General features: G+C 54.1%; 1 protein-coding gene across 2 annotated transcripts; it reads right to left on the bottom strand.

Moving 5' to 3' along the window:
* Window positions 1–228: 228 nt before the first annotated feature.
* On the bottom strand, window positions 229–21,262 carry RSPO1 (R-spondin 1). Of its 2 annotated transcripts, XM_043447954.1 has the most exons (6): window positions 20,891–21,262; window positions 15,960–16,356; window positions 4,234–4,425; window positions 2,116–2,265; window positions 1,671–1,859; window positions 229–981 (listed from the first exon to the last, which is right to left on the bottom strand). In XM_043447954.1, the coding sequence occupies exons 2-6, from the start codon at window positions 16,051–16,053 to the stop codon at window positions 821–823; spliced, it is 786 nt and encodes a 261-aa protein (XP_043303889.1). In that variant the 5' UTR covers window positions 16,054–16,356; window positions 20,891–21,262; the 3' UTR covers window positions 229–820. The 2 variants fall into 2 exon arrangements, with proteins under 2 accessions (XP_043303889.1, XP_043303895.1); XM_043447960.1 differs by lacking the exons at window positions 15,960–16,356; window positions 20,891–21,262 and adding an exon at window positions 14,897–15,057.
* Window positions 21,263–22,283: the final 1,021 nt, after the last annotated feature.

The following is a 22,283-nucleotide window of genomic DNA, read 5'->3' as shown; positions in this document are numbered from 1 at the left end:
CTTATAATGTTGATGCTGGTCTGCAGGCCACCCTCTGAGTAACAAAGATGTAGAGAATCTGGTTACTGCCCCGCATATCCGCACCCCCCCCCCCCAATTTTCCTGCTGTTCCAGACCTTCTGTGGAGGAGGCCAGCAGGGGTCTCTTAAAATTCAGCCCTGTCTCTTCCTGCTCTCCTACGCACTCCACCAAACCCTGTACCCAGAAAAGAAACATAGTACCTGTGGCTACTGTGGTCAGTTGGTTTTCGTTTTTAATTTGAAATAAACCTTTAAGCAGTTTTCAGAGTCAGGAAAGCCCTGATATGAATGTGTAACAGTACTCTCCAAGGATAAAGTCACACAGCTGGAGATGCTGACCAGTCCTCAAGCTTTGGCTGCTGTCTGCCACGCAGGCTGGTCCTATGAACTCCTCCAGAAGGTTCCACTCTGCAGAGTCTGGGCTTGGATGCTGGTCAACATTCTCTCTGATGCGTCCACTGGTTGCGTCACAAACCAAGTGTGTGCCTCCTGGACCTCTGAGGGGCAGAGATGACCCCTCTGCCTCCCCGCCCTGCTCACACAGTGATGTCCGAGGGACAGAGGTGTCTGCCAGTAGCCTCGATGTGTGTGTGTGTGCGTGCGTGCATGCACGCACACATGTTTGCACGTATGTCAGTTACCTGTTTGGACATAGGGTCTGTGTGCATGTGTCTGTGTGTTCCTGTATGTATGGAGAGGGTGTGTACGCATTGCCCCCAGTGCTCAAGTTCAGTGAAGCTCTCATCACACAGAGCGGCACTGGACTCCTTCTGCATGGACCGGGAGGCTGAACAGGGTCCCTAGGTGGGCCCCGTGGAGGTGACCGGTCCCACTGTCCCTTGCTGCTGCTGCTGGCCTTTGCGTCTCCGAGCGCCGGTGCCCGCCTCCTTGCTCTCCTTGCGGCCGGGGTTCCTGTTGGCGTTCTCCCGCCGGCCCTGGCCGCCCTTCCTCTTCTTCTGCCCTGGAACCCCAACAGCAGGAAGAGTCAACCAAGGGCGTCCTGACCCAGCAGGAGGCCCTGGGCAAGGCCAAGAGCGGGAGGAAGAATGTGGTGAGGAAGCGGGGCAGGGGGGCTGGGGAGGAGGCCCAGAGGCGGTCGGGGTACCCTCCGGGCCTCCTTGGACCAGGGGGCGCGGCACAGGGCCCTGCAACATGGGTACTGAGGGGGGTCCCACATGAACCTTTCCACTCTCCACCTAAACGGAACCGGCTCCTCTTTCCTCACGGAGAGGCCCGAGGCATCTCCCAACCAGTCACTGCAGCTCTGGGGACAGGCAGGACGGCTCCCCAGGCCTCCATCCCACACCACTGCCACATCATTGCCACGGGCGGGCTATGTGACCTCGGCCAAATCACTGCCCCTCTCTGGGCCTTCGCACCCCACTTCCAAGCTCCCCTTCTAAGGGCCGGTCCGGTGCCAACATCCCCTGAATCAGAAGCAGTGGGGAGGGATAGGACCACACAAGCTTCCCGCCACCCCACGCAGCCGCGGGCATCCCTGTCTGCCTGGCACGGGTTTGCACAGCATGGGGTCCTGAGTTGAGGATGCCTCATCTGGCCCTGGCCCGAGCACTCTTCTGGGTCACAGGTAGGAAACAGAGGCGCTCAGACCTCCCGTAGCTGGCCCCTGACCCCCAGGCCGCAGCTCACCCTCCGGACAGGGCGTCCTCCGCACCGTGCACCTCCGCGTCTCCTTGGTGTCAGAGCATAAGGCGTGGTCTCCCCCGGGGGCGTGGAGCACCCTCCGCGTCCGCTCCTCCAAGCCCCTCCTGAAGCCACAGAGCTTCTTCTTCTTGGAGCAAGGCCCCCACAGAGACCACTCACTCATTTCACATTGTGCTGGTGGGAGGGGAGGGAAGCAAGGGGAGGAAGGGGTCACGGCTCCTCGCCTCGCCCCAGGGTGCGCCCCGGGGAGCCTCTCCCACCTGCTCTCGGTCTCAGCCCCAGGCCAGAGGCATCCTGATAGTCCAGAGGGCATAAAAGTCCCCAGAGAAACTCAGGGCGTGGTGGTCATGAGCTTTCTCTGCACCACGCTCTCCCTGGGGGCCGCTCCCGCCCGGGCCGCCCCTTCTCCGGCCCAGACCCTGCCCCTTACCCGGGCTGCTGCACTCCATGGTGCCGTCCGCAGGCGCAGAGCCCTCGGGACAGGCGGGGTAGCAGCGGCCTTTGTGCAGGTACAGGCTCTCCTGACACTTGGTGCAGAAGTTGTGGCTGAAGCAGGCCTCGCAGTGCTCAATCTTGCATTCTGAGGGGAGGGCCAGACCCGGGGTGGGGCGTGGGGTGGGGCTCTGTCCCAGCCCCAGACGGACCCCTCCCCTCATCCCCGTGCCCACCCACCCACACAGGGCAGGACAGTGGCCTGGAGCTGCCACTACCTCAGTGGAGTCTTGGGAGGGAGAGAAATGAAAGCAAGAGGCGGGGAGAGAGGAGGCCAAAACAGCCCCTCCTGAAGGCCGGCTGGGACTCTCCCCACCCCCCAGCTGCCCAACCCAGCCCCCCTGCAGGCCCGGGAACCCAAGGGGAGGCCCAAGAGAGCTGGGTTCGGAGGACAGGAGATTGGTGGGGGCGAGAGGAGGGTCCTAGCATCTCAGGGCACCCTAAGGACCACCTAATCAGAGCCAAACTGAGGGATACAATGACACCCTGAGAGTGGCTGTGTGGTCTCCTCTTCCCCTACTGCTGGGCATCCACAACACCCCAAAGCCTGGTTCTCCTCCTGCCCAGGGAAGCAAGAATCTGCCTGGAGGATGGGGAGCCATCCCGGGGCAAATTCCTCTGCCTCTGCAAGATCGAGTTCCAGGAACCACCTTGGTCAGACTCCTGGGTCCCTCCCTGATGCCCTCCTGCCAGCTCTCCCTCCTGCGGGGAGGTGGGGGGTGAGGGTGGCTGGGCTAGGCTGGAAGCCGGAGGGGTCTTTCACAATCTCTCCCCTCCCGGACTGTGGGCGGAGCTGACTTCCTCCCAGTCCCCGCCCCTGAAGCCCGGGCTGCCAGTTTCCCAGGAGGAGGCATAGCAAGGAATGCCCTACCCAGATCCCCGAGGACCGAGAGGGCAGTCCTGGGGTCCCACCTACATCCTCATAAGCTCCCCACCCCCACCCCACCCTCCTCTGTGCCTCCTGGCCTCTGAGTCCTGGGTTTGGTGGCAGGCAAAACACAAACAAAAATAAGAATAAGAGCTGCTCCATTTATTTTGTGCCAGACACTCAGGGCTGACATACGCCTCTCACAACAATCCTGGGGGTAAAAATGAACACCCACATTTTGAAGATGAGGTTTGGAGAGGCTGCAACTTGCCCAAGGTCACACAATGAACAAGCAGCAGAGTTGGGATTTAGAACCCAAGTCGGCTGAACTCCCCTCAGACATTTCCCTGGGACCTTGCTGTTATCAGCTATGAAAAGGGTACCATCACTTAGGTCTGTCTCCCTCCCAAGGTGCTCATGTAGCTGAACCGATAGAAGGTCTGGAAATGCATGCTAAACTCCAAGGCTCTGAACAAAATGAGAGGGTTACTGGCATTGTTTACAGGAGAGGGTTCACCACGTGGCCCCCAGCTGAGAGAGAGGTGTGACAGCACATGCTTCGGGGCACGTGAAACTGTAGCTGGTGTGAGAGAGCAGAGCAGAGTGAGATGGGGGGTGGGGAGGATGGGGAGAGAAGGCTGACCAGGGCTTGAATTTCCCTGCAGTCAGTGGAGCCAGCAGCGATTTCTTTAGGTTATATGTCTCAGAAGCATCTTTCTGGCTGCAGGGCAGAGGGAGGGTCAAAGGGAACGAGATGAGGGTTGGGGGACAGATGGAGGTTATTGCAGTGGTCCAGGAAAGAGGGGATGGGAACCTGGATAAGACAATGGCAGTGATGAAGGAAAGGAGCTGGAGGAGGCACAATGTGGTTATTGAATGGCTAAGGTGGGGGCATAGATGAGAGGCTGGCTCTTAGGTCTGTGCCTTGGGTGATGGGTTGGGACACTGAGAGTCACCTGTGGGAACACAAGTCAGTGCAGGTTTGGAGGGAGGAGATGCAGCTACGTTACGGGCTGGAAATGTGGGTGGATGTCTGGGGAAATGTCTGGCCAGCAGTTGGATATTTGAATCAAGAACTCCCCTCCTCAACATCTCCTTCACTCCTCTTGCAGCCCATCAACAGTTCCAAGCACCTCCGCCCCATATCCAGAGTTTCCAGCACCCTTCCCCAGCCCTGCCCACACTCACTGATGCACTTGTTCATGTCAGGGTTGCGGGCATCAAAGTATCCAGGTGGGCAGGATGGCAAGCAGACGCCCACTTGGCGGATGTCGTTCCTCTCCAGCAGGATGAACAGCTTGGGCGAGCACTTGAGGCAGCCGTTGACCTCCGAGCAGAGCTCACAGCCTTTGGCACAGGCCTGGCTTCCCTCGGTGCTGACTGCAAGGATGGAGCAAGGGTGAGAGGCAGCTCTGGGAGAGGCCTCCGTCTTTCCCAGGCTCCCACAAGGATGGAAAGTGAGTAGACAGGAGTTTCAGCCTACAGAACGAATGTGCTTCTCCGAAAGTGCAGGCCAGGCTAGCAGCTCTCTGCAAGGCTCCTTTATAGACCTTCCCAGCATCTGCTTTCAAGGGAACTAGCACAACAAGAGCTGCCATCCACCCTAAATGCCCCCTTAGCTCCAGGAGCAACACAGGCTCACCCCCCAGACTTGCTCCATCATCCTCAGAGAAGGTGCTGAAGCCTGAAATTTACACAGCCCTGAGAAAATTTTAAGGACAAGAGGGATAATGAGAAAAAGGCCACCTACCCTGAGACAGGAAGACAACTGGAATAACCTATGTCTAGAACAGTGGTCTCAACCAGACATGAGTCTGCTCCTCAGGGCAGCAGACTTTTTGGCAAAGTCTGGAGGCATTTTGGTGATCACACCGGGGAGGGGGTTGCTAGTGGCCTCTGGGAGACAGAGGCCAGAGATGCTGCTAAACATCCTACAATGTGTGGGGCAGCCCCCACAACAGCAATCTGGTCCAAGATGTCAAAGGTGCTGAGGTTGGAACCATCCTTTGAGCCAGTGAGGTCCCCAACCCCAGGGTTGAGTTTCAGACCTACGATCTCGTTTCCTCCTTCACTTGTTCAACCAACACTCACCTGGCCCCACCCAGGTACCACAAGCAGTGCAAGTGCTAGGGACATGGAAGCAAAGACCCCTGGCTATCCTGAACTGATCTCTCCAAGGTACAGACAGACCTACAAACAGACACATGCTGGCAGCCACGAGGATCAAGAGAATCCAGAAAGAAGGAAGGAGTCACAGAAGAGGGGCCATTTGGGTCAACTCTTCAAGAATGAATAAGGATTTGTCCATCGGGAAGTAGAGACTAGGGCCCTCTAGGGGCAAGACCACAGAGGTGTAAAGTGACCTGAAGGAAACAGGAAGATTGGGGGTACAGGAGAGGTGGGGAGGGGAGTGGTGAAAGATAAGTAGTCTTATTTTTAAGCACCTTTTATGTCATGGCAATGGACTTGAATTCTATCTTGCAGCATTTTCCAAAGAATATTTCTTGGAACAGGATTCCCCTAAATGTTCATAGGAAGATGTGGAGAAAAGGCCATTGCATTAGATATATCTGAGAATATATCTAAGAACCACCGTGTCCAACAAGTCTAAACTGGATTTTTTCTACTCCAGGGCTTTTTGCAGCCTTTGTGGATCCCCTGGAGAAGGGAATGGCAACTCACTCCAGTATTCTTGCCTGGAGAATCCCATGGACAGAGGACACTGACTGGCTATGGTCCATGGGATCGCAAAGAGTCGAACACGACTGGGAGTGATTAATGTTTCATTTCATTTCATTATGCTTCTGTGATTTTAAGTGACTTTCTAAGAGGGAGACAGCATGAGCTGCACTTCCAAGACATTTTGGCCACAGAACCCTTGTTTCACAATGTTTTAGGGGGACCTTTCTCAGAACTGATGAAATAAAAAAGTCATCAGCAAGTTTTAAGGAGGAGCAAGATCCAGTCTGATTTACAGGTTGGGAAGCCTCCTCTGCAGCCTGGGGAGAGACCAGAGACTGGAGGACCATTTGGGAGGAAGCTGAGCAGATCATCCAGGTGAGAAAGATGAGAGAGTCCAAAACCAAGTTCTGTTCAGTGGAGATGGAGAGAAAATGATTTGAGAGATACTTAGGAAATACAATCAGTATGGCCATTGTGACCAATCAGAGGCTGGGGTACTTCCCAGGGTTCTGGCTCAGGGGATGGGTGGGACCAGTCATTAAAAGAGGAACCAGGCAGTGAGGAGTTGTACACAGGCTGGAGGCAGCCAGCCAGCGGAATCAGAGCAGAGATCACAGAAGATCGTGCAGCAGTGGAGGACGCATGGCTTAGACTTCGCTGGTTGGACCTGAAGTCAAATGCCTAGCCTATGACCCTGGGCGAAACTCTGCATCCTGTGGGCCTCTCTTCCCACCACCTAAAAAGGGAGATGAAGATGCTTGCTCTGGAGGGCTGAGGGGGAGAGCTCTAGCTCTAGGAATGATCCCTGATTTCAGAACAAGAGAATGAGGATGAGAAAGTTGAGCAGAGGAGAAAAGCGGAATAGTAAACACAATAATGATAAACAACAACAAAATCTTAATCATAACCTCTGTAGCTTACTCCTAAAGGCTGAACACTTATTCTGTTGCAGGCACTGCTCTCAGTGCTTTGCAAGTATTAGCTCATTTGATCCTTAAAACCCATGAAGTGGGTGATACTATTCTTTTTTTCCTCCTCTTTTTCACAGATGAGGAAATAAGAAAGGCTGAATTACTTAAACAAGGCTTCACAGCCAGTATGAATTCCAGGCAGGGAGAAAAAGTTTATGAAAACCAGGGGTGACAGGGAAACTGAAGATTTGACCAGACTGATTGTTCAAATAAAGAACTTATTTACATAGAGTCAGTGTTACCATTTAGCTAATCAACAATTTTTTTTTTTTTTTTCTAATCAACAAATTTAAAACTTAATATCACTCTTGTTGGTTGGGTCATTGTAAGAGGAAAGGACTCCAATGTGGTATCAGAGTTATGAGGGAGCCTGCTTGGGACTGGTTTTCTACTTTGGGCTGTTATTCAGCTATATTCCACATGAATAAGTCACTGTAGATTTTAGGTACCACTTCCACTCCAAAGATATTAAGTTGTCTATGACTCAAGGTTTTTATTCAATTCGTGGCTGAAATGAAGGCTCTCTCTAGGTTTTTGGCTTGCCCTGATGCTGGGAAAGGTGGAAGGCAGGAGGAGAAGGGGATGACAGAGAATGAGGTGGTTGGATGGCACCTCCGACTCAATGGACATGAGTTTGAGCAAACCCCGGGAGATGGTGAAGGACAGAGAAGCCTGGTGTGCTGCAGTCCATGGGGTCACAGAGTCAGACACAAATGAGAAACTGAACAACAACAAGAACCAAAGTCATCCCGGTGCCCCATTTGTAGGTGTCTATGGTTATATTCCCATAACTCATATATTCCTTCCTTATCACTTTAGTGAAGGGCACATTTGCAAAGGGCCTTCTTAGAATCCTGCTGTCTGCCTTGCACTCAACCAACAACAAATCTCTGTGTGCATTTCCCTGCAGAGGCCTCAATGACACGTAAGAGAAAGTACAGCCCATGGGGCATCTGAAATTCATTCAGCATGGCTGGTGCGTGGAGTGAGTGGAGAGGAAAGCAGGGGGCAGAGGAGGAAGGGCCTTGCACCTGTAAAAAAAGGAGTATAGATATTATTCTAAAGGCCACAAGTAGTCCCTAGGGGCTTTAAAACAGGAGACATGGCCAGGGTTCCATTTTAGAAAGATCCCTCTGTAGTGTGGAGAATGCATTGTACAGATGGCAAACCTGGAGGGAGGGGGACTTCCAGGTTCCAAGAGATGGAGCTGAACCAGGAGGATGGAAAGGTAGAAAGGTATAGACGCACATAAGATATTCAGGCGGTAGAATCAAGGAGACTAGGTGATGGACTGGACATGGGGGTGAGGGCCGGGGGAAAGCACAGGTCAAGGATGATGCCCAGATGTTGGGCTTGGGTAATGGGATAGCCACTGGCTCTTCACCAAGAGAGGGCCCACAGGAGAAGGAGCAGATTCAAGTGGAGGAAATGATGAGTTGGGTTGAGTTTGTGGTTCTTGTGGGATGCCCTTGGGAAGGTATCTAGTAGGCAGCAGAACCTGTGGGTCTGGAACTCAAGAGAAACATTTTGGCTGGAGACTGACACGTGGAGTCCTTAATATAAAACAGTCATCAAAGGCCAGGACATCAATGAGATGGCTAGGGAAGTGGGAGCAGACAGTGAGAAGAGGCATTAGACATTGAAGAGAAGGACAGAAGAAGAAGAAGGGTCAGCTAAGAGGTCGAGGAGAAGCACCCAGACAGGTAGGGACACTCAGAGCATGTTGCTTCATGGAAGTCGAGAGAAGAGGACACTCAAGGGAGGAGAAGGGAGCCCAACACCAGGTGCTACTGAGATGTCATGTAAGGACCAGCCACAAACAGGCTGTTGGCATCCCTGGTTGAGGTGGAGAGGGGAGGGCAGTGGTTAAGGAGTAAAAGAAGGTGGAGAACCATCTCATTTAAGAGGCAGACTGTGGAAAGGGGGAGAGAACTCAGGGATCCATGCTGGGAGCTGTCATTGGGGATTAAATCCGTGGGAGGGGAAAGCATCCTGGGGAAGAAGGGGTGCAGCTTGAGAAGAGGACCAAGAGCTGAGTCCTAGGCAATACTCGCATTCAACACACAAGCAGAGGAAAGGCCTGGAAAGAAGCTGAGAAGGAATTGTTGGGGAGGACACTGGGGTGGGAGATGGAAACTGAGTGGAAGAGGGTGAGATCTGCATGGCCCAGGCTGGGAGGAGACCACGGCCAGGACCTCTGGGAAAACCTATGACACATGCAGGACGAGGTGACTGGGTGACCTCAAGAAGGGCATTTCTGGTGGAGTGGTGGGATTCAGGCCAAACCACAGGGGGCTGAACAGTTAGTGGAGGGGATGGAGGTGAGGGATAAAGTGAGGAGAAGGTCAGAGAACACAGAAAGAGACAGTAAGGAGAGACCCGCTGGCAGCGGGGACTGTGATCACAAGACAGAGGCAGGGAGTGATGGTGAAGACCCAAGGATACGAGAGGGTCAAGACACAGAACTCAGCCAGTAGGACCAGCCTTGAGGCTTGAGACTGGGGTCAGGGACAGGGGACTAGAAGCTGAGCTCCGTGAGGTCTGGGGGTTCAGGAAGGAGAGGGGTGCTGAGCAAGGAGGAGAGGGGCTCCAGGATGGGCAGGGGCAGTTCAATGAGGAAAGGAACACTTATCCAGGGGGATGGGAATCAAAGAGAGTTCTCAGCTTAGTAAGGCAAAAAGATAAGCAGTGAGGGGATGGAGAGCCAGAGGGAAGGGGGCTGTGTGTGCTGGGAGAGGGGGTGTCCAAGGAGATGCTGGGTGTGGGCAGAGGTTACATAATGATTCAAAGGGAGAAACTGAGGCTCATTCACTCCACAGATGTTCACTGCACACCTAACGTGTGTCCAGAACTGCTAGGAGCTGGGGATATGGAGGAACAGCAACAGATGCCCACCTAGGGCTGGCTGCACATTTTGGGGAATGGAGGAGCACTGGAGGATGAACCCTTACCAAGCAGGCTAGGTGAAGAGGGTGTACAGACCAGAGAAACAGCCTGGGCAAAAGCTCTGAGGCCCCAACCATCCTAGTGCATCCATGAAATGGAAAATAGAGCTATATTCTAACTGGCAACGAAAGGACCTCAGAAGGGCATGGTTGGTTCACAATTTGAAACACTCCCTCTGGCTTCTGTGCCTATGATGGGAAGGTGCATGCCTTGCAGGGCCGGAGCCTGGTTGAGGTTGGGTGGGCTCAGTGATGGGGAGGGTGCTCAAAGAGCTCAGGGGGCCTCCTTCCAACTTCTTCACAAAACTCACTCATTAAAGTTCTGTTTTTCTTACCCCCACCATACTCTCCACTCCTCACTGCCTCCCGCCTCCTAAGCACTCCATGGAGCCCACTGCACTGAGCCAGGAAGTCAAGGCTGTGTCTTCTCCATTCCCTGCTGTTTCTTGCCTCCTTCATCCTTGTGCAAACCCCTTTCAAGCTGATTTTTCTGTGATCAGGCATTGCCCCAGGGTGACTCAGCCCTGCCCCTTGAAGAATGGCTTCTGGCCACAGAGCCTCTTCTCTAGGGACTTCACTTGTTTCAAGTCCCCGAATTTCTCTTCTTAGATCTTTCCAAAACTCAAATTCATGGTGTCGTGCCCCTGCCTGTTGGTGGTCGGTGGTTTAATCACTAAGTTGTATCCAGCTCTTTGCAAGCCCAAGGACTTGCAAGCCCTCCCAGGCTCCTCTGTCCATGGGATTCTCCAGGCAAGAATACTGGAGTGGGTTGCAATTTCCTTCTCCAGGGGATCTTCCTGACCCAGGGATCAAACCCAGGTCTCCTGAATTGCAGGCAGATTCTTTACCAACTAAGCTACGAGGGAAGCCCACAACCCATCAATAGCTCCCTATCTGCAGCAGAATTAAGACTCAGCTCTTCCACCTGGCCTAAAAACTTTCATGAGCTGATCCCACCCACTTTATCTCTTAACACTACCTCTAAGCAATAGGGAACTATTTTCGTTTCTCTGAACACATCACACTACTTCACATCTCTGTGTCTTTGCTCAAGTTGGTCCTTCTGTCTGGAACACCCTCTATCTCTTCCTAAATCTAACTCTTTCAAGCCTCAGAACTAAAGTCACCTCCTCCAAGAAGTCTCCCTTGATCTTGCCTCCTGGTAAAATGTGGATACAGAGTATTTCTCTGTGTTCCCTGCCCCCAGTACTTGAATCCATCAGAGTAGACACTGCCATGCTTCATTATTATCAGCTAATATGTCTTTTTCTCCCATTGGAAAGAGTTTTTGGAGAGTGCAGCCTGCCTTGTTTCTAAATGGGAGGCCAGTAAGGGGTGAGGCTCCACGAAAGGATAGGACTCTCCCAGAATGTAGGCCTGAGGATGTGGCGAGTGAGACAGAGGCTGAGGGAAGTGGCTATATGAGCAGAGCTTACTGGGTGTTTGATAAAGTATGGGGCGTGGGACAGGACAGAAATGAGTGGTTGGGGGTTGGGTGAGGATCAACAGCAGGGGAGGGGAAGGCTCCACGACACAGAGGGCTGACCGTGGTTTAGGGTGGTATCTAGTCTTGGAGGAATTAGTTTCCAGGAGAGACCCCTGAGTCAAGTGGGTGGAGGTGAAGTGAAGTCGGGGATGACAGGACCCAGGGCCTCACTGAGCAGGCAGAGGCCACATGCTCTCCATTCCTGGTGCCCTGGTGCCCGGGCACATCCCCCTGGGAAGACTGGCATTCTTCAACTCAACTGTTGAAGAATGAGCTAAGTTTCCCTGCACTTTTTTCTCACCTGGGTCCAAATAGCCTTTAACTGGTCTGCTGGTCTCCCACCTCAAGCTCCCTCCCCTCACGCCCCACTACAGCTGGATCAAGCGCTACTCCTCTGATTCAAACCTCTCAGGGGGTGTCCTCATTACCCGCAGCTCAAGTCAGGGTCAAGGGCCAACTCCCAGCCTGGCAGGTACCAAGAGCTCCACCCTCTGACCTCTGCCCATTTCTGCAGCATGGCCCGCAGCACTCCCTCAGCTCCCGGGCAGCTTTCATTGCTCTACCCCCATGGGTGTTCGGCTTTTTGTTTTAAGAGCACAACCCTTCTTTTCTGTAGACAAGAGCCTCCATGTATAAAGCAAACCAAGCAGAGCAGTTCCAGTGAAAACCCCAGGGCTCCCAAGAACTGCACCCAGAAACCACTTCTCCATCTCCCCCCAGCTGCACCCCATTTCCTGCACAGTCCTAGCTCCTCACCTTTGGATGCTGCCTGGGTTCCCCTCACTCCCCCCACCCCCACTCCCTGGCCTGCAGATCCCCTGTGCTGTGCTTAGTCGCCCAGTCGTGTCTGACTCTTTGTGACCCCGTGGGCTGTAGCCGACTGGGCTCCTCTGTCCATGAGGATTCTCCAGGCAAGAATACTGGAGTGGGTTGGCGTGCCCTGCTTCAGGGGATCTTCCCAACCCAGGGATCAAATCCAGGTCTCCCACATTTCAGGCAGATTCCTTACTATCTCATCGTTAAAATTACATCTCAAGAGTCACTCTTGGGGCTCTCACGAGCACACTAGGTTGAAACTGTCTGCTCCCCATCACCTGTGGGTGCTTCAAAATCCATCTCTGCACCCAGGACCAGGCTCTGTGGGTTCGAAACGGACTCATGAGGAAGGGCCCAAGACATATATACACGACTCCATACAAAATGCATAACTAATGAGAACCTACTTTATACCACAGGAAACTCTATTCAGTGCTCTGCGGTGACCCAGACGGGAAGGAAGTCTAAAAAGGAGGGGATACGTGTATTCACATAACCGATTCACTTTGCTGTGTCACAGAGACTAACATTGTAAAGCAACTATACTCCAATAGAAATTAATGAAGAGAGGAGTGAATGAGGCTTCAGCCATGGAAGAGAGACTCTACAGACCCTCTTCTGGGGGAGGAGGTGAAGGCTTCAGATGCAGGATGGGGCAGTGAGAAGGAGCCAAAAAAGGGGAGTCCAGAGAAAGACAAATATCATATGATATCATTTATATGTGGAAGCTAAAAACATGGTACAAATGAACTTATTTACAAAACAGAAATAGAGTCACAGATGTAGAAAACAAGCATATGGTTACCAAGAGGGACAGTGGAGAGGGATAAATTGGGAGATTGGGACTGACATATACACATGACTACATATAGCACAGATGACGAACGATGACCTACTCTATCACACAGGGGACTCCACTCAGCACCCTGCGGTGACCTGTACGGGAAGAGAGTCTGGAAGAGAGTGGATCTATGTATACATGTGGTTGGTGCCCTTTGCCGTGCAGCGGAAGCTTACAGCATTGTAGATCAACTATGCTCCAATAAAAGTTAGAGAAACGGAAGAAGAGTCAGGATTCAGTGAAGGAATGCAGGCTTCATGGGGAGGTGGGGGCAGGACTGAGTAAAAAGGCCCAGGAATCAGATGCAAGAGGGTCTCAGTAGGAGGGGCACTCAGCGTGAGGCATGGTGAGAGCAAGTGCGATCCCCATGAAGGGCAGGAAGTCCAGGGGGAAAGGGGGTCAGGAGAGGATGAGGGGCAGTGAGGGTGAGTGGACAGAGGGCTCGGGGAAGGGGAGGGGTCCTCGTGAGTGGGACGGGGTGGGGAATACTCTGCCAGGGCTCAGGACTCACAGCTGCACGTCTCACCTCCTGCAGGGACACCATCACTCACAGCCGAGACCATATGCTTCTGGACTCAAAACTGGTGTGTGGTTCTAGATCAGAGCTCTATCAGGTGACTTCTGGTGGTCCCACCAGCATGCAGTCACACAGTGACAGAGTCGACAGACCTGAGGCTTGTATATACAGCAAGCCTACCCCTGCCCCCGAGGCTGCCCACTACCCTTGCATGTGGTGGGGACCAGAGCAGCCACACATGCTGTCTCCATCCTTTCATCCCTCCCCTAACTCCCCTGGAAACTCTGGGGCTAAATGGCCCACACGTTGTTTACACAACAATGACATGCATCTAAAAAAGAATGGATGTATGTACATGTATAACTGATTCATTTTGCTGTACCCCTGAAACTAACCCAACATTGTAAGTCAACTATATTCCAATAAAAATTGTTTTAAATGACATGCATCCCAGCCATACAGAGCTTCATATTTCACAAATGTTTCACAGTATGTCTATTATCTCATGTAACCCTCACTGTATTCCTATACAATCATACTTGCAGTTTTATGGTTACAATTTCACAAGTATTGCCTAGCAACATCTAGGTTCCCAAGAGCATTACCAAGAGGGACAGTGGGGAGAGGGATAAATTGGGAGATTGGGATTAACATATACACACTACTATATATAGCATAGATAACAAATTATGACCTACTCTATAGCACAGGGAACTCTACTGAATGCTCTGTGGTGACCTGTATGGGGACAGAATCTGGAAAAGAGTGGATCTATGTATACATGTGGTTGGTGCACTTTGCTGTGCAGTGGAAGCTTACAGCATTGTAGATCAACTATACTCCAATAAAAATTAATTTAAAGAGAGGAAGAGAAGAGTCACCTCTCTCTGAGCCTCTGTCCATTTTGGACCCTCGTTGCACCCTGAGTCTTACCCACCTCTCCCCCTGTCCTTGCATCTCACCATTAAGGATGTCTGTCACTCATACTGCTTGGTAATAGACACTGGGCTACGTGCTACCAAGGCTGTGGGATGTGGCTGTATCAAAAGTGGAAACATCAAAATGACTGCATTTGATTGGCTGTTGCTAGGACCGGCCCATTCTGATGGCCAGGCCAGTACTTTTTTTTTTTTTCCTAAGTACAAAAGATGAACCCAGGTCTCCTGACCCTCTGGTGTAGGTGAGTGTGTGGCTCAGCAGCGGAAGTGTGACCATTAATGCACATCACATGATGGTGAGTGGCCTCTCTCATTTTCTCTCTCCTCTCGGAAATAGAGGAGACTGATTATAAATCGCTAAACCGCATCTGGCCAGTGGAGACCAAAATACTGGCCACAACAGACGAGAAGGGAGGAAAATCAAGGCCTCGCTGCTGATTAAACCTAACCGTCTCTAATTGTTTGTTAAGCCGGGGATTTTCAGCTTCACCAGTTCCCTGAGCGTCCCTCTCTGGGTTGGAGTCTGGCCTCGGCCACTCCCATGGAGACCCGACAGAACTCCATTGCTTTTCAGCCCTTCCTGGTGGGCCTTGGGCTGAAGGCCTCAGAAGTGAAGCAAGAGGTGGTGGGGCTAGACGTGAGAGGAGCTGCCCACCTGGGGGCACGACATCTCTTCCGGGGGATGCTGAGAGACAGGCAGACTTGGGTCGGGCCTCCACCACACACCCAGGGGCCACTCCCATGACATGATGGCATGTCCCGAACCTCCATCCCTGAAGGTGCTGAGGGAAGGATGGGGGACCTGCTCTCAGGACGGCCTAGGGCAGGATCCTGGGAGAGACAGGGAGAATGGTGAGGACAGGTAAATACTCCATCAGGCTCTGTTGTCAAGAAGACTGGGCTCACAGGAACCAGCAGACCTAGGTTCCAACACTGACTGTGTGTCTTTTAGACTGCCGTCTCTTCCCTGTTCGTAGCTTCGGTTTTCCTATTTGCACAATGATGGGATTTTATTTAGGCCATGAGAACCCTCTTCTTCCAATGACACCTTATGTGGAATCTTCCTGAGAGCAAGGAAGAGTGCTCCCGCTCTGGTTTGAAGGGAGGCGGGGCCGGCCTTGTGCCCACTGCCTCCCATCGCCCCTCAGCGCAGCTTCCCGAATCCCACTGGGCGGGGTTAAAAGCCACAGTGCTGGACAGTCCCACGGATACTCGGCTCCACAGTCCCTGCCCCACGACCTGGGCAGTCTGTTGCCCACTGCCTGTCTGTGTGGGTTTCCTGGCCCCCAAGGAGCTGAGGGCTGTATTTCAGACCTCTAAATCAAAGGAACCCTGAACTCCTGTCTGTGAAAGAGGGACACTGAGGACCCCAGGGGCACCGGGCTGGGAAGCATCTCCATGGATACCACACAAAGCTGGTGTGATATCAAAGGGCATAATCCACAAACTGGATCCTCACAGGAGAGGGGTTAATCTAGAAAACAGCGTCTACAAAGGGGAAAACAGACAAAGTGAGTTATCTACAGGATGGGTAATCTCAATAAATTAATCCACAAACTGGATAATCTACTGAGTGACGTACAAAGCTGTAATAGACAAAGCAGAAATCTGCAATGGGCATCACAGAATGAAACGGCCGAAGGTTGCAGTCCCCAGACAGTGCCCTCCCCACCACCACTCCCAAGGGCCACGGTGGTCCAGCCCCATCCGTTACTCACTCCGCCTCTGCCTCTTCCCCTTGATCCCCCGGCTGCCGGCGGCCAAATGCATCCAGCTCAGAACCAGGGCCACCACACACAGTCCAAGCCGCATAGTCACTCGCCGGCTCCAGGCCCCTGGTAGGAGGGGTGGTCTCTGCGGGGGTGGACGGCGCAGGGCCCTTGCTAACGCCTCCGGGGCTGGGTCAGCAGCAGGATGTCCAGGCCTGGGCTGTATCCCAAATCTGCCCTGTATTCCAAATCCACCATAATCTCAGCTGGGGACAGAGAGGGTGTGGGGAGCCTACTTCTCCATCAGCCCATAAAGAGATCCAGAGAGCTTTCCTCAAAGGCACCTCGGGGTGTCACATGGGGAGAACTCTTTGTCACTTCAGCCAGGACACCTCCAAAAACCAACCTGTTGGGGAGGAGAGAGAAGGGTAAATTCTGGGGTACCAGTGGGCCCCCCAACCTAGGCTTCTTGCCCTCCCATCTGGTGCACTACCAGGAGACAACTCAGAGTGTTTGAACATTACAAGTCACCCACCTGGCACCCCTGTAGAAGAGACTGACTCCTTTTCCTATCTGGCAAAAGTCCCTGATGTGGGATGGGAGTTGGCTACCCAAGTAGTTGGAATATGGTGGACACTCAAATCAAAGTTGTGGATCACTGGAAACTGGCTGCCTGGCTTTCGCCCTGCCCAAAGTGAGCCAGCTCTATCTGGAAGTCCTTCATTAGGTCTAGCCTACAGACTTCATGCTGCAGTAACATCATGACTCTTAAAGAGCAGCTCTCTCTGTCCTTCGGCAAGTGACCCCTGTGCCTTTCACCTGTCTGGAGCTAGAGCAATGGCCCCCGACAAGCTGGCAGACCCGGCGTGGCCCTCTGGGCTTGGCGGGAGAAAAGGAAGTAAGGCTTCCCCCAGCCACAGAAACTCTGACACAGCAGGCCCGGCGGGCCTGGCCTTTGTGAGAGGATAAAAGAGGCAGCGATGCCCGCCCTGGCCAGAGACACAGAGAATGGGGATAATCCCCCAGCCCAGCGAGAGCCAGGTCTCTGGACCCGCTGGCCCGGGTGATGGGGGCAGGGGAAACCGATCCCTCCCCAGCAAAATGTGTCTGGGAAGTTGGAGCCCAACCTGGGAGTCAGGAGATGAAAGCCCGCTTCCCACTCACAGCTTGCTTCACACTTTCACAATGAGGCCTGCACACGCACCCAGGCTCATACAGGGATGGGAGGAAACAGCAAGTCTTCAGGAAGCTTTGGAGACGCCAGGGCAGCGTCGCCCTCACACTGGCTGGTTAAGATGCCTTTGAAAGAATCCCTTAGCCTCTCCGTTTCCCCATCTATTAAATGGGGATAAATATGCCTACTTCACAGGTTTGTTCTGAGAGTTGTCTGCCTTTCGGCCTAACTGAGAAAGTTGAAACGCTTGAGTGAAAGTGCCCCTCCCAACCGTGTCCCAGTCTTTCCCCCTTCGCCTCCAGGGAGGCCCCAGGGGAGCCCACCTGCATGGGAGATAAATCATTATCCCACAAGGGAGTTCAGCAACCCCTCCTCGGTCTCTCCCACTGGCTTTGAAGGCCAGACACACTCAAGTGGTTAAGCTGCCTGTGAGAAGTGTTTACACGAGACTGATGGATCCCACCTGGAGCCGTGGCCGGAGCCTGTGGAGATGCCCCCAGCCACCCCCCAGTGCCCCGTCAGCTGCCAGCCCCCACCTGCCCCTCCAGTACTCCTTGCGTGACCTGCCAGAACCTTCTCATCTGCCCCAGCCCCCACCACACTCTTCCACCACCCACAGATTACAGACGTCTGGCTGAGTGTATCAAACTGGGGTCTTCAGCCCCCAGTCCCAGAGTCTGGCCATCGACCATGATGGTTAAGGGTGTAAACTTCAGAGTCAGGCTGCCTGGCTTTGAATGTTGCCTCTGCTACTTATTAGCTGTTACTTTAGCCTAGTTGCTTAGCTGGTTTGAGCCTCAGTTTCCTTAACTACAGGAGAGTGGTGGTTGTTTTTTTATAGCTTAAATGAGTTAATATATGAAACTGCTTAGAAAGGTGCTTGGCACACTAGGACTCAATAAATGTTGCAATTTCTTCGACCAAGACTATATTTTGTGTCTACATTCCAGTGGTCATCTAAAAAGCAATAAGACAGTTTTCATACCATCTGGATACCAATCGTAACACTGAGCACTATGATGCAATTTCCATATTTGCATTTATCTTTATGGTTGATTGCCTTGGCCCGAGGGATTGCTCAGAGTGATCCAGTTAACCTCTAATGCTGGACTTTCTCACACTAAGGTCTGAGGACCCCTGGCAGATACATTCTCAGGGTGCCCTGAGTCTTTCCACCTGACAAACATTGAAGGAGAAGACCACATTGGACAAAGCTGGTGTTAAATCCTGGGTCTGTGAGGCTTTGGTCTCACTTTATGCCTGGGGTCCTGGGGCAGAACAGATCTATGCGTCTCTGCACTCCATGTGCCTGCAGGGCAAGGCGCCTAGCACTTCCGAGTCAGTTCAATTGAGTTCAGTTCAGTCGCTCAGTTGTGTCCGACTCTTTGCGACCCCATGGACTGCAGCATGCCAGGCTTCAGGGCTCAGCAAAGGCTAGCACCCTTCCTCCCCTACCCTCTACTTCCCTCTGAATTCCCCCTCAGTCCTCCCCGGTCTTAGCTTTCAGTCTGCCCCCTGCCAGGGAGGCTCTTCAGACCCACTCCCACCTGTATCCCCACCTATCTCAGCGGGGAAGTGGGGAGGAGGCTCCCGATCTGAATTCCACTGGAAAAGTGGCTCTGGCCTTCCTCGACCATCACGGGATGGGATGAGTTTCAATACACAATCAACTCTCCAAAAGGGTTGTGTTCACTCTGTCAGGGATACAAGCAACAGATGGGAGGGACGCAGAGTGTGGAGGGGGTGAACTGGAAGACAAATGCCCCATCTAAAGGGAGCATCTGCTATTCCATTCCAGCTGATTGTTGATGGGCGCAAAGACTGGCTCCACATTACTAGATCTTCTGTTTGTTTTTTTTTTTTAAGTTGAAAACTCTGGATTGCATGTGATATCTGATTTTAAAAGCAGGACAGGTCTCAGACTAGAAACATCGCAGTAGCAAGCCTCAGAAGATCCCAGGTCTCTGACTCCACGTCCCTCCAGATAAGAGGTTCCCACCCTCTTCACCCCCACCCACACACATAGACACCTGCAGCGGGGCCACAGCTGAGAGAGGGGATAGGAGCTAATGACTTTCTTTTAAGCAGCCGGCCTCATTTGTATTGGTTCCTCTGACTGATTTCCTTTGCCCCCTGGGCTACAAGGCACAGGTAGGTTCTTTTCGGAGGCCCATCACTCTACACCGGCAGAGTCAGCAATGGGAACTGCTGGCAGTGATCACGGTCTCAGGCATCCGTGGGGGTGAGGAAGGGCACTTTGTCTGTGCCAGGGCTGGGGTGAGGGATCCACATTCATGGCATGCTTCCACCACCTGCCACGCGGGAGGTTCTCATTGACTCCTCACCACCAAGCTAGGAGGAAAGTACAGTTAGTCCCACTTTATGGAGACAGAAAGGTTAGGGTCTCGGGGTTATAAACACAGTCAGTGAGCTGCTCAGGGTTTGCTGCTCGGGCGGGGACTCTGGAGGGCAGAGCAAGAGGCAGGGAGCTGAGAGGTGTAGGGCATGACCCAGCTTGAGGAAGGAGTGGGAGGCAGGGGCAGAGCTGGGGCCAAGGAGAGAGGCCCGCCTACTAGGTGGTCCAGGAGGGGAGGACACACGGGGGAGGGGGACACAGCCGAGGGGTGGGGCGCAGGGCGGAGACTCAACGCCCCCAGAAGTTTGCAATAACTTTCACCTTCTTCCCTGCAACACTATTTGGATAAATTGGTACTCGGTCCGGGGCCGGATACAGACCCAAAAATGTAAACCATTCCGATAATTTCTCATTAGCTTTCCCCGGGATCAGCTACGGTGGAGAGGACCAGCCAACGGGGGCAGAACTGCTGGGTTGGGGGCGGGACCAAGTACGTGCCCGCCCGACCTGTCCGCCAGAGCCTGGCCAGGTGTGGGGGTCGAGCCAACCCCCGCCCCCCAACACCAAGAGGCAGCGGGGAAGTGTTCCTTCACGTCCCTGCAACACGACTCCAAGCGCTCAAAGTCTTCCTCCCTATCATCTAGAGAGGTCCAGCAGGTGCAGGGCGGGGAGGCGGAGGTGGACCTGAAGTCCCCCGCCCGACCCCTCCCTCCAGCCCCAAATCCAAGAGGACTCTCCAATTCTGAGAGGCGGGCTTCACTAGAAAACCCTTGCCCCAAGCGCGCGACCTAGCCCTCCTGGGAGCCCTGGGTTAACACACAGCGGCTCTCCCCAGCCAAGCAAGACGGTCCCTCGGCGCCCGAACCCTCGGGACAGTGAACCGCGCCGCCTCGCAGCGCCCCGAGGGGCGCAGCACACACCGTTTGCCACGTCGGACCCGGGCCCGGGCTGCGGCACTGGGGGTTATGGGGATGGTAACAGGGAGCCGTGGGATTCGGGGGAGTCCGAGGCGAAGACACTGGGAATCAAGAGCTTCTGCTTCGGGGGTTTGAGGTTGGGGGCGGTGGAGAATAGGTCTGGTGAATCTGGGGAGTTCGGAACTCCGAGCGAGGACGATCGCAGGGGGTTTCGGGGTTGAGGGCAAACCGGTGGCGGCATCGCCAGGAGGCTGCCTAAGAGCTTGAGGGATGCTAAGGGTGGGGGCGGCAGGACTTGCAGAAGGGGCCCCAAAAGGTGCCCTCTTCCGCTCTCGCTGATTCGAGAGCAGTCAGAAGTCCCCTGCCTCTCACGGTCTCCCCCTATCCCGGCACTCATCTCGGCCAAGCCCCGATGAGAGGGCCCAAAGCGCCCCAGGTCCCAGGGGAAGGGGGCGCTAAGGAGGAGGACGGGGCAGCTCCCGGGGGGACTCACCTCCGCGCTGCCAGCCGCGGCGGGGGCAGGCCCGGGAGGGGTGAGGGCGCGGCCGGCTCACCCGCCCGCCGCGGAACTGTCCTGGGCGCCCAGCGCGCCCGCGCTCCGCCCGCCGGTTTCCAAGTTGCTCAATCTGCGGGCGGCTCACGCCCTCCGGGGCCAGCGCCCCACCCGGCGCATCGGTCCTCTGGGGCAGCCCGGTTCGGCCCTCCTCTCCACAGTCCCCACTCGGGCGATCCGCGCCGGGCTCTCCGCCCGCGCTGGGGCTCTCCGTTGCGCTTCGGCTCCGCCGGAGCTCCCAGCCGGGAGAGGGGCTAGTCCTCCGCGCGCACGAGGGAGGGAATCCCCCCCCTTTTCAGTCCCACCCCCGAGCCGGCCCCCCTTCCCGGGATCCGCAGCAAAAAACGGACTGGAGCGCCAGGCCTGGGAGTTCGTCGCCCCCCTCCCGCACGCCCTTGCCTCCGCTGGGGCGCTGCGCTCGGAGCGCAGGGCTGGCAACTGCACCCTTGGTCTGGACTCTGGGGCAGAGCCTCTGTCCTCCCTCCTCTCCTTCCCCAACCCTGCATCCCCGGCGATTCCAAGCTGCCAGAGCACCGGCGCAGCTGCAGGCATCCTGGGGTCAGAACAGGCCCGTGAGCCTAGCAAGATCTCAGTTTCCCCATCAGGAACCTGGAAAGTGACAAGAACAGGCTCCGAGGGAGTCTGGGGTCCCGTCCACACTCTCCTCTTCTCAGCAGTCAACTCTTCAGAGCATTTTCCCAGTTCAGACGAAATGTGAGGCTCTAACCTCCAGGGAACCCAGGTGAGGACCCTCCACTGGGAGCTGGTGCAGGATAGCCAGGCAGATCTTGAAGCAAAGCCTAGACACCAAATCCCTGCTCCAACACTTACCAGCTGTGTGGCCATTCCTAAATTACTTAACCTCTCTGAGCTTCAGCGCTCTCATCTGCTTTGAGAGGTGGTGAAATGAAGGATGCAAATGCCAGGTAGAATGGTAGGGACCCTGCTAATGTTTGTGGAACGGGTCTTGAAGGGCAGCTGACACCTGTAGTGACCCAGATGCTGTTGAAGTCAAGCCTGAAGGGGAGAAGGAGGGAGACTCACTTCTTGGGGGTGGCAAACAGCTGTTCTTCAGCGTCACTTCAGATTGGGTAAAGGGAACTGGGCTTAAACTGTAGTTAGCAGGAGTTAAGTTAGAGCAGAAAAGCTATACTGATGCGGGGAGTGGGGTGGGGGTGGTGGTGAGTAATCAAGACAGGCTGTGGACTCTCCTTCTCCGGAGAGGAAGGGGGAGCCCTGACTATGGAGACAAGGTCACAGGGCCGTTTACAGTGACAGGGGGATGGATGGAATGACCTCTGGTGTATTATGATGGGCAGACAGCAGAGATGGT

The sequence above is a fragment of the Cervus canadensis genome, chromosome 2 (genome assembly GCF_019320065.1).
Source record: "Cervus canadensis isolate Bull #8, Minnesota chromosome 2, ASM1932006v1, whole genome shotgun sequence".
NCBI classification, from domain to species: domain Eukaryota; kingdom Metazoa; phylum Chordata; class Mammalia; order Artiodactyla; family Cervidae; genus Cervus; species Cervus canadensis.
Note: the sequence above shows the minus strand (reverse complement) of the source record. Positions and strands in the feature narration are given on the sequence as shown.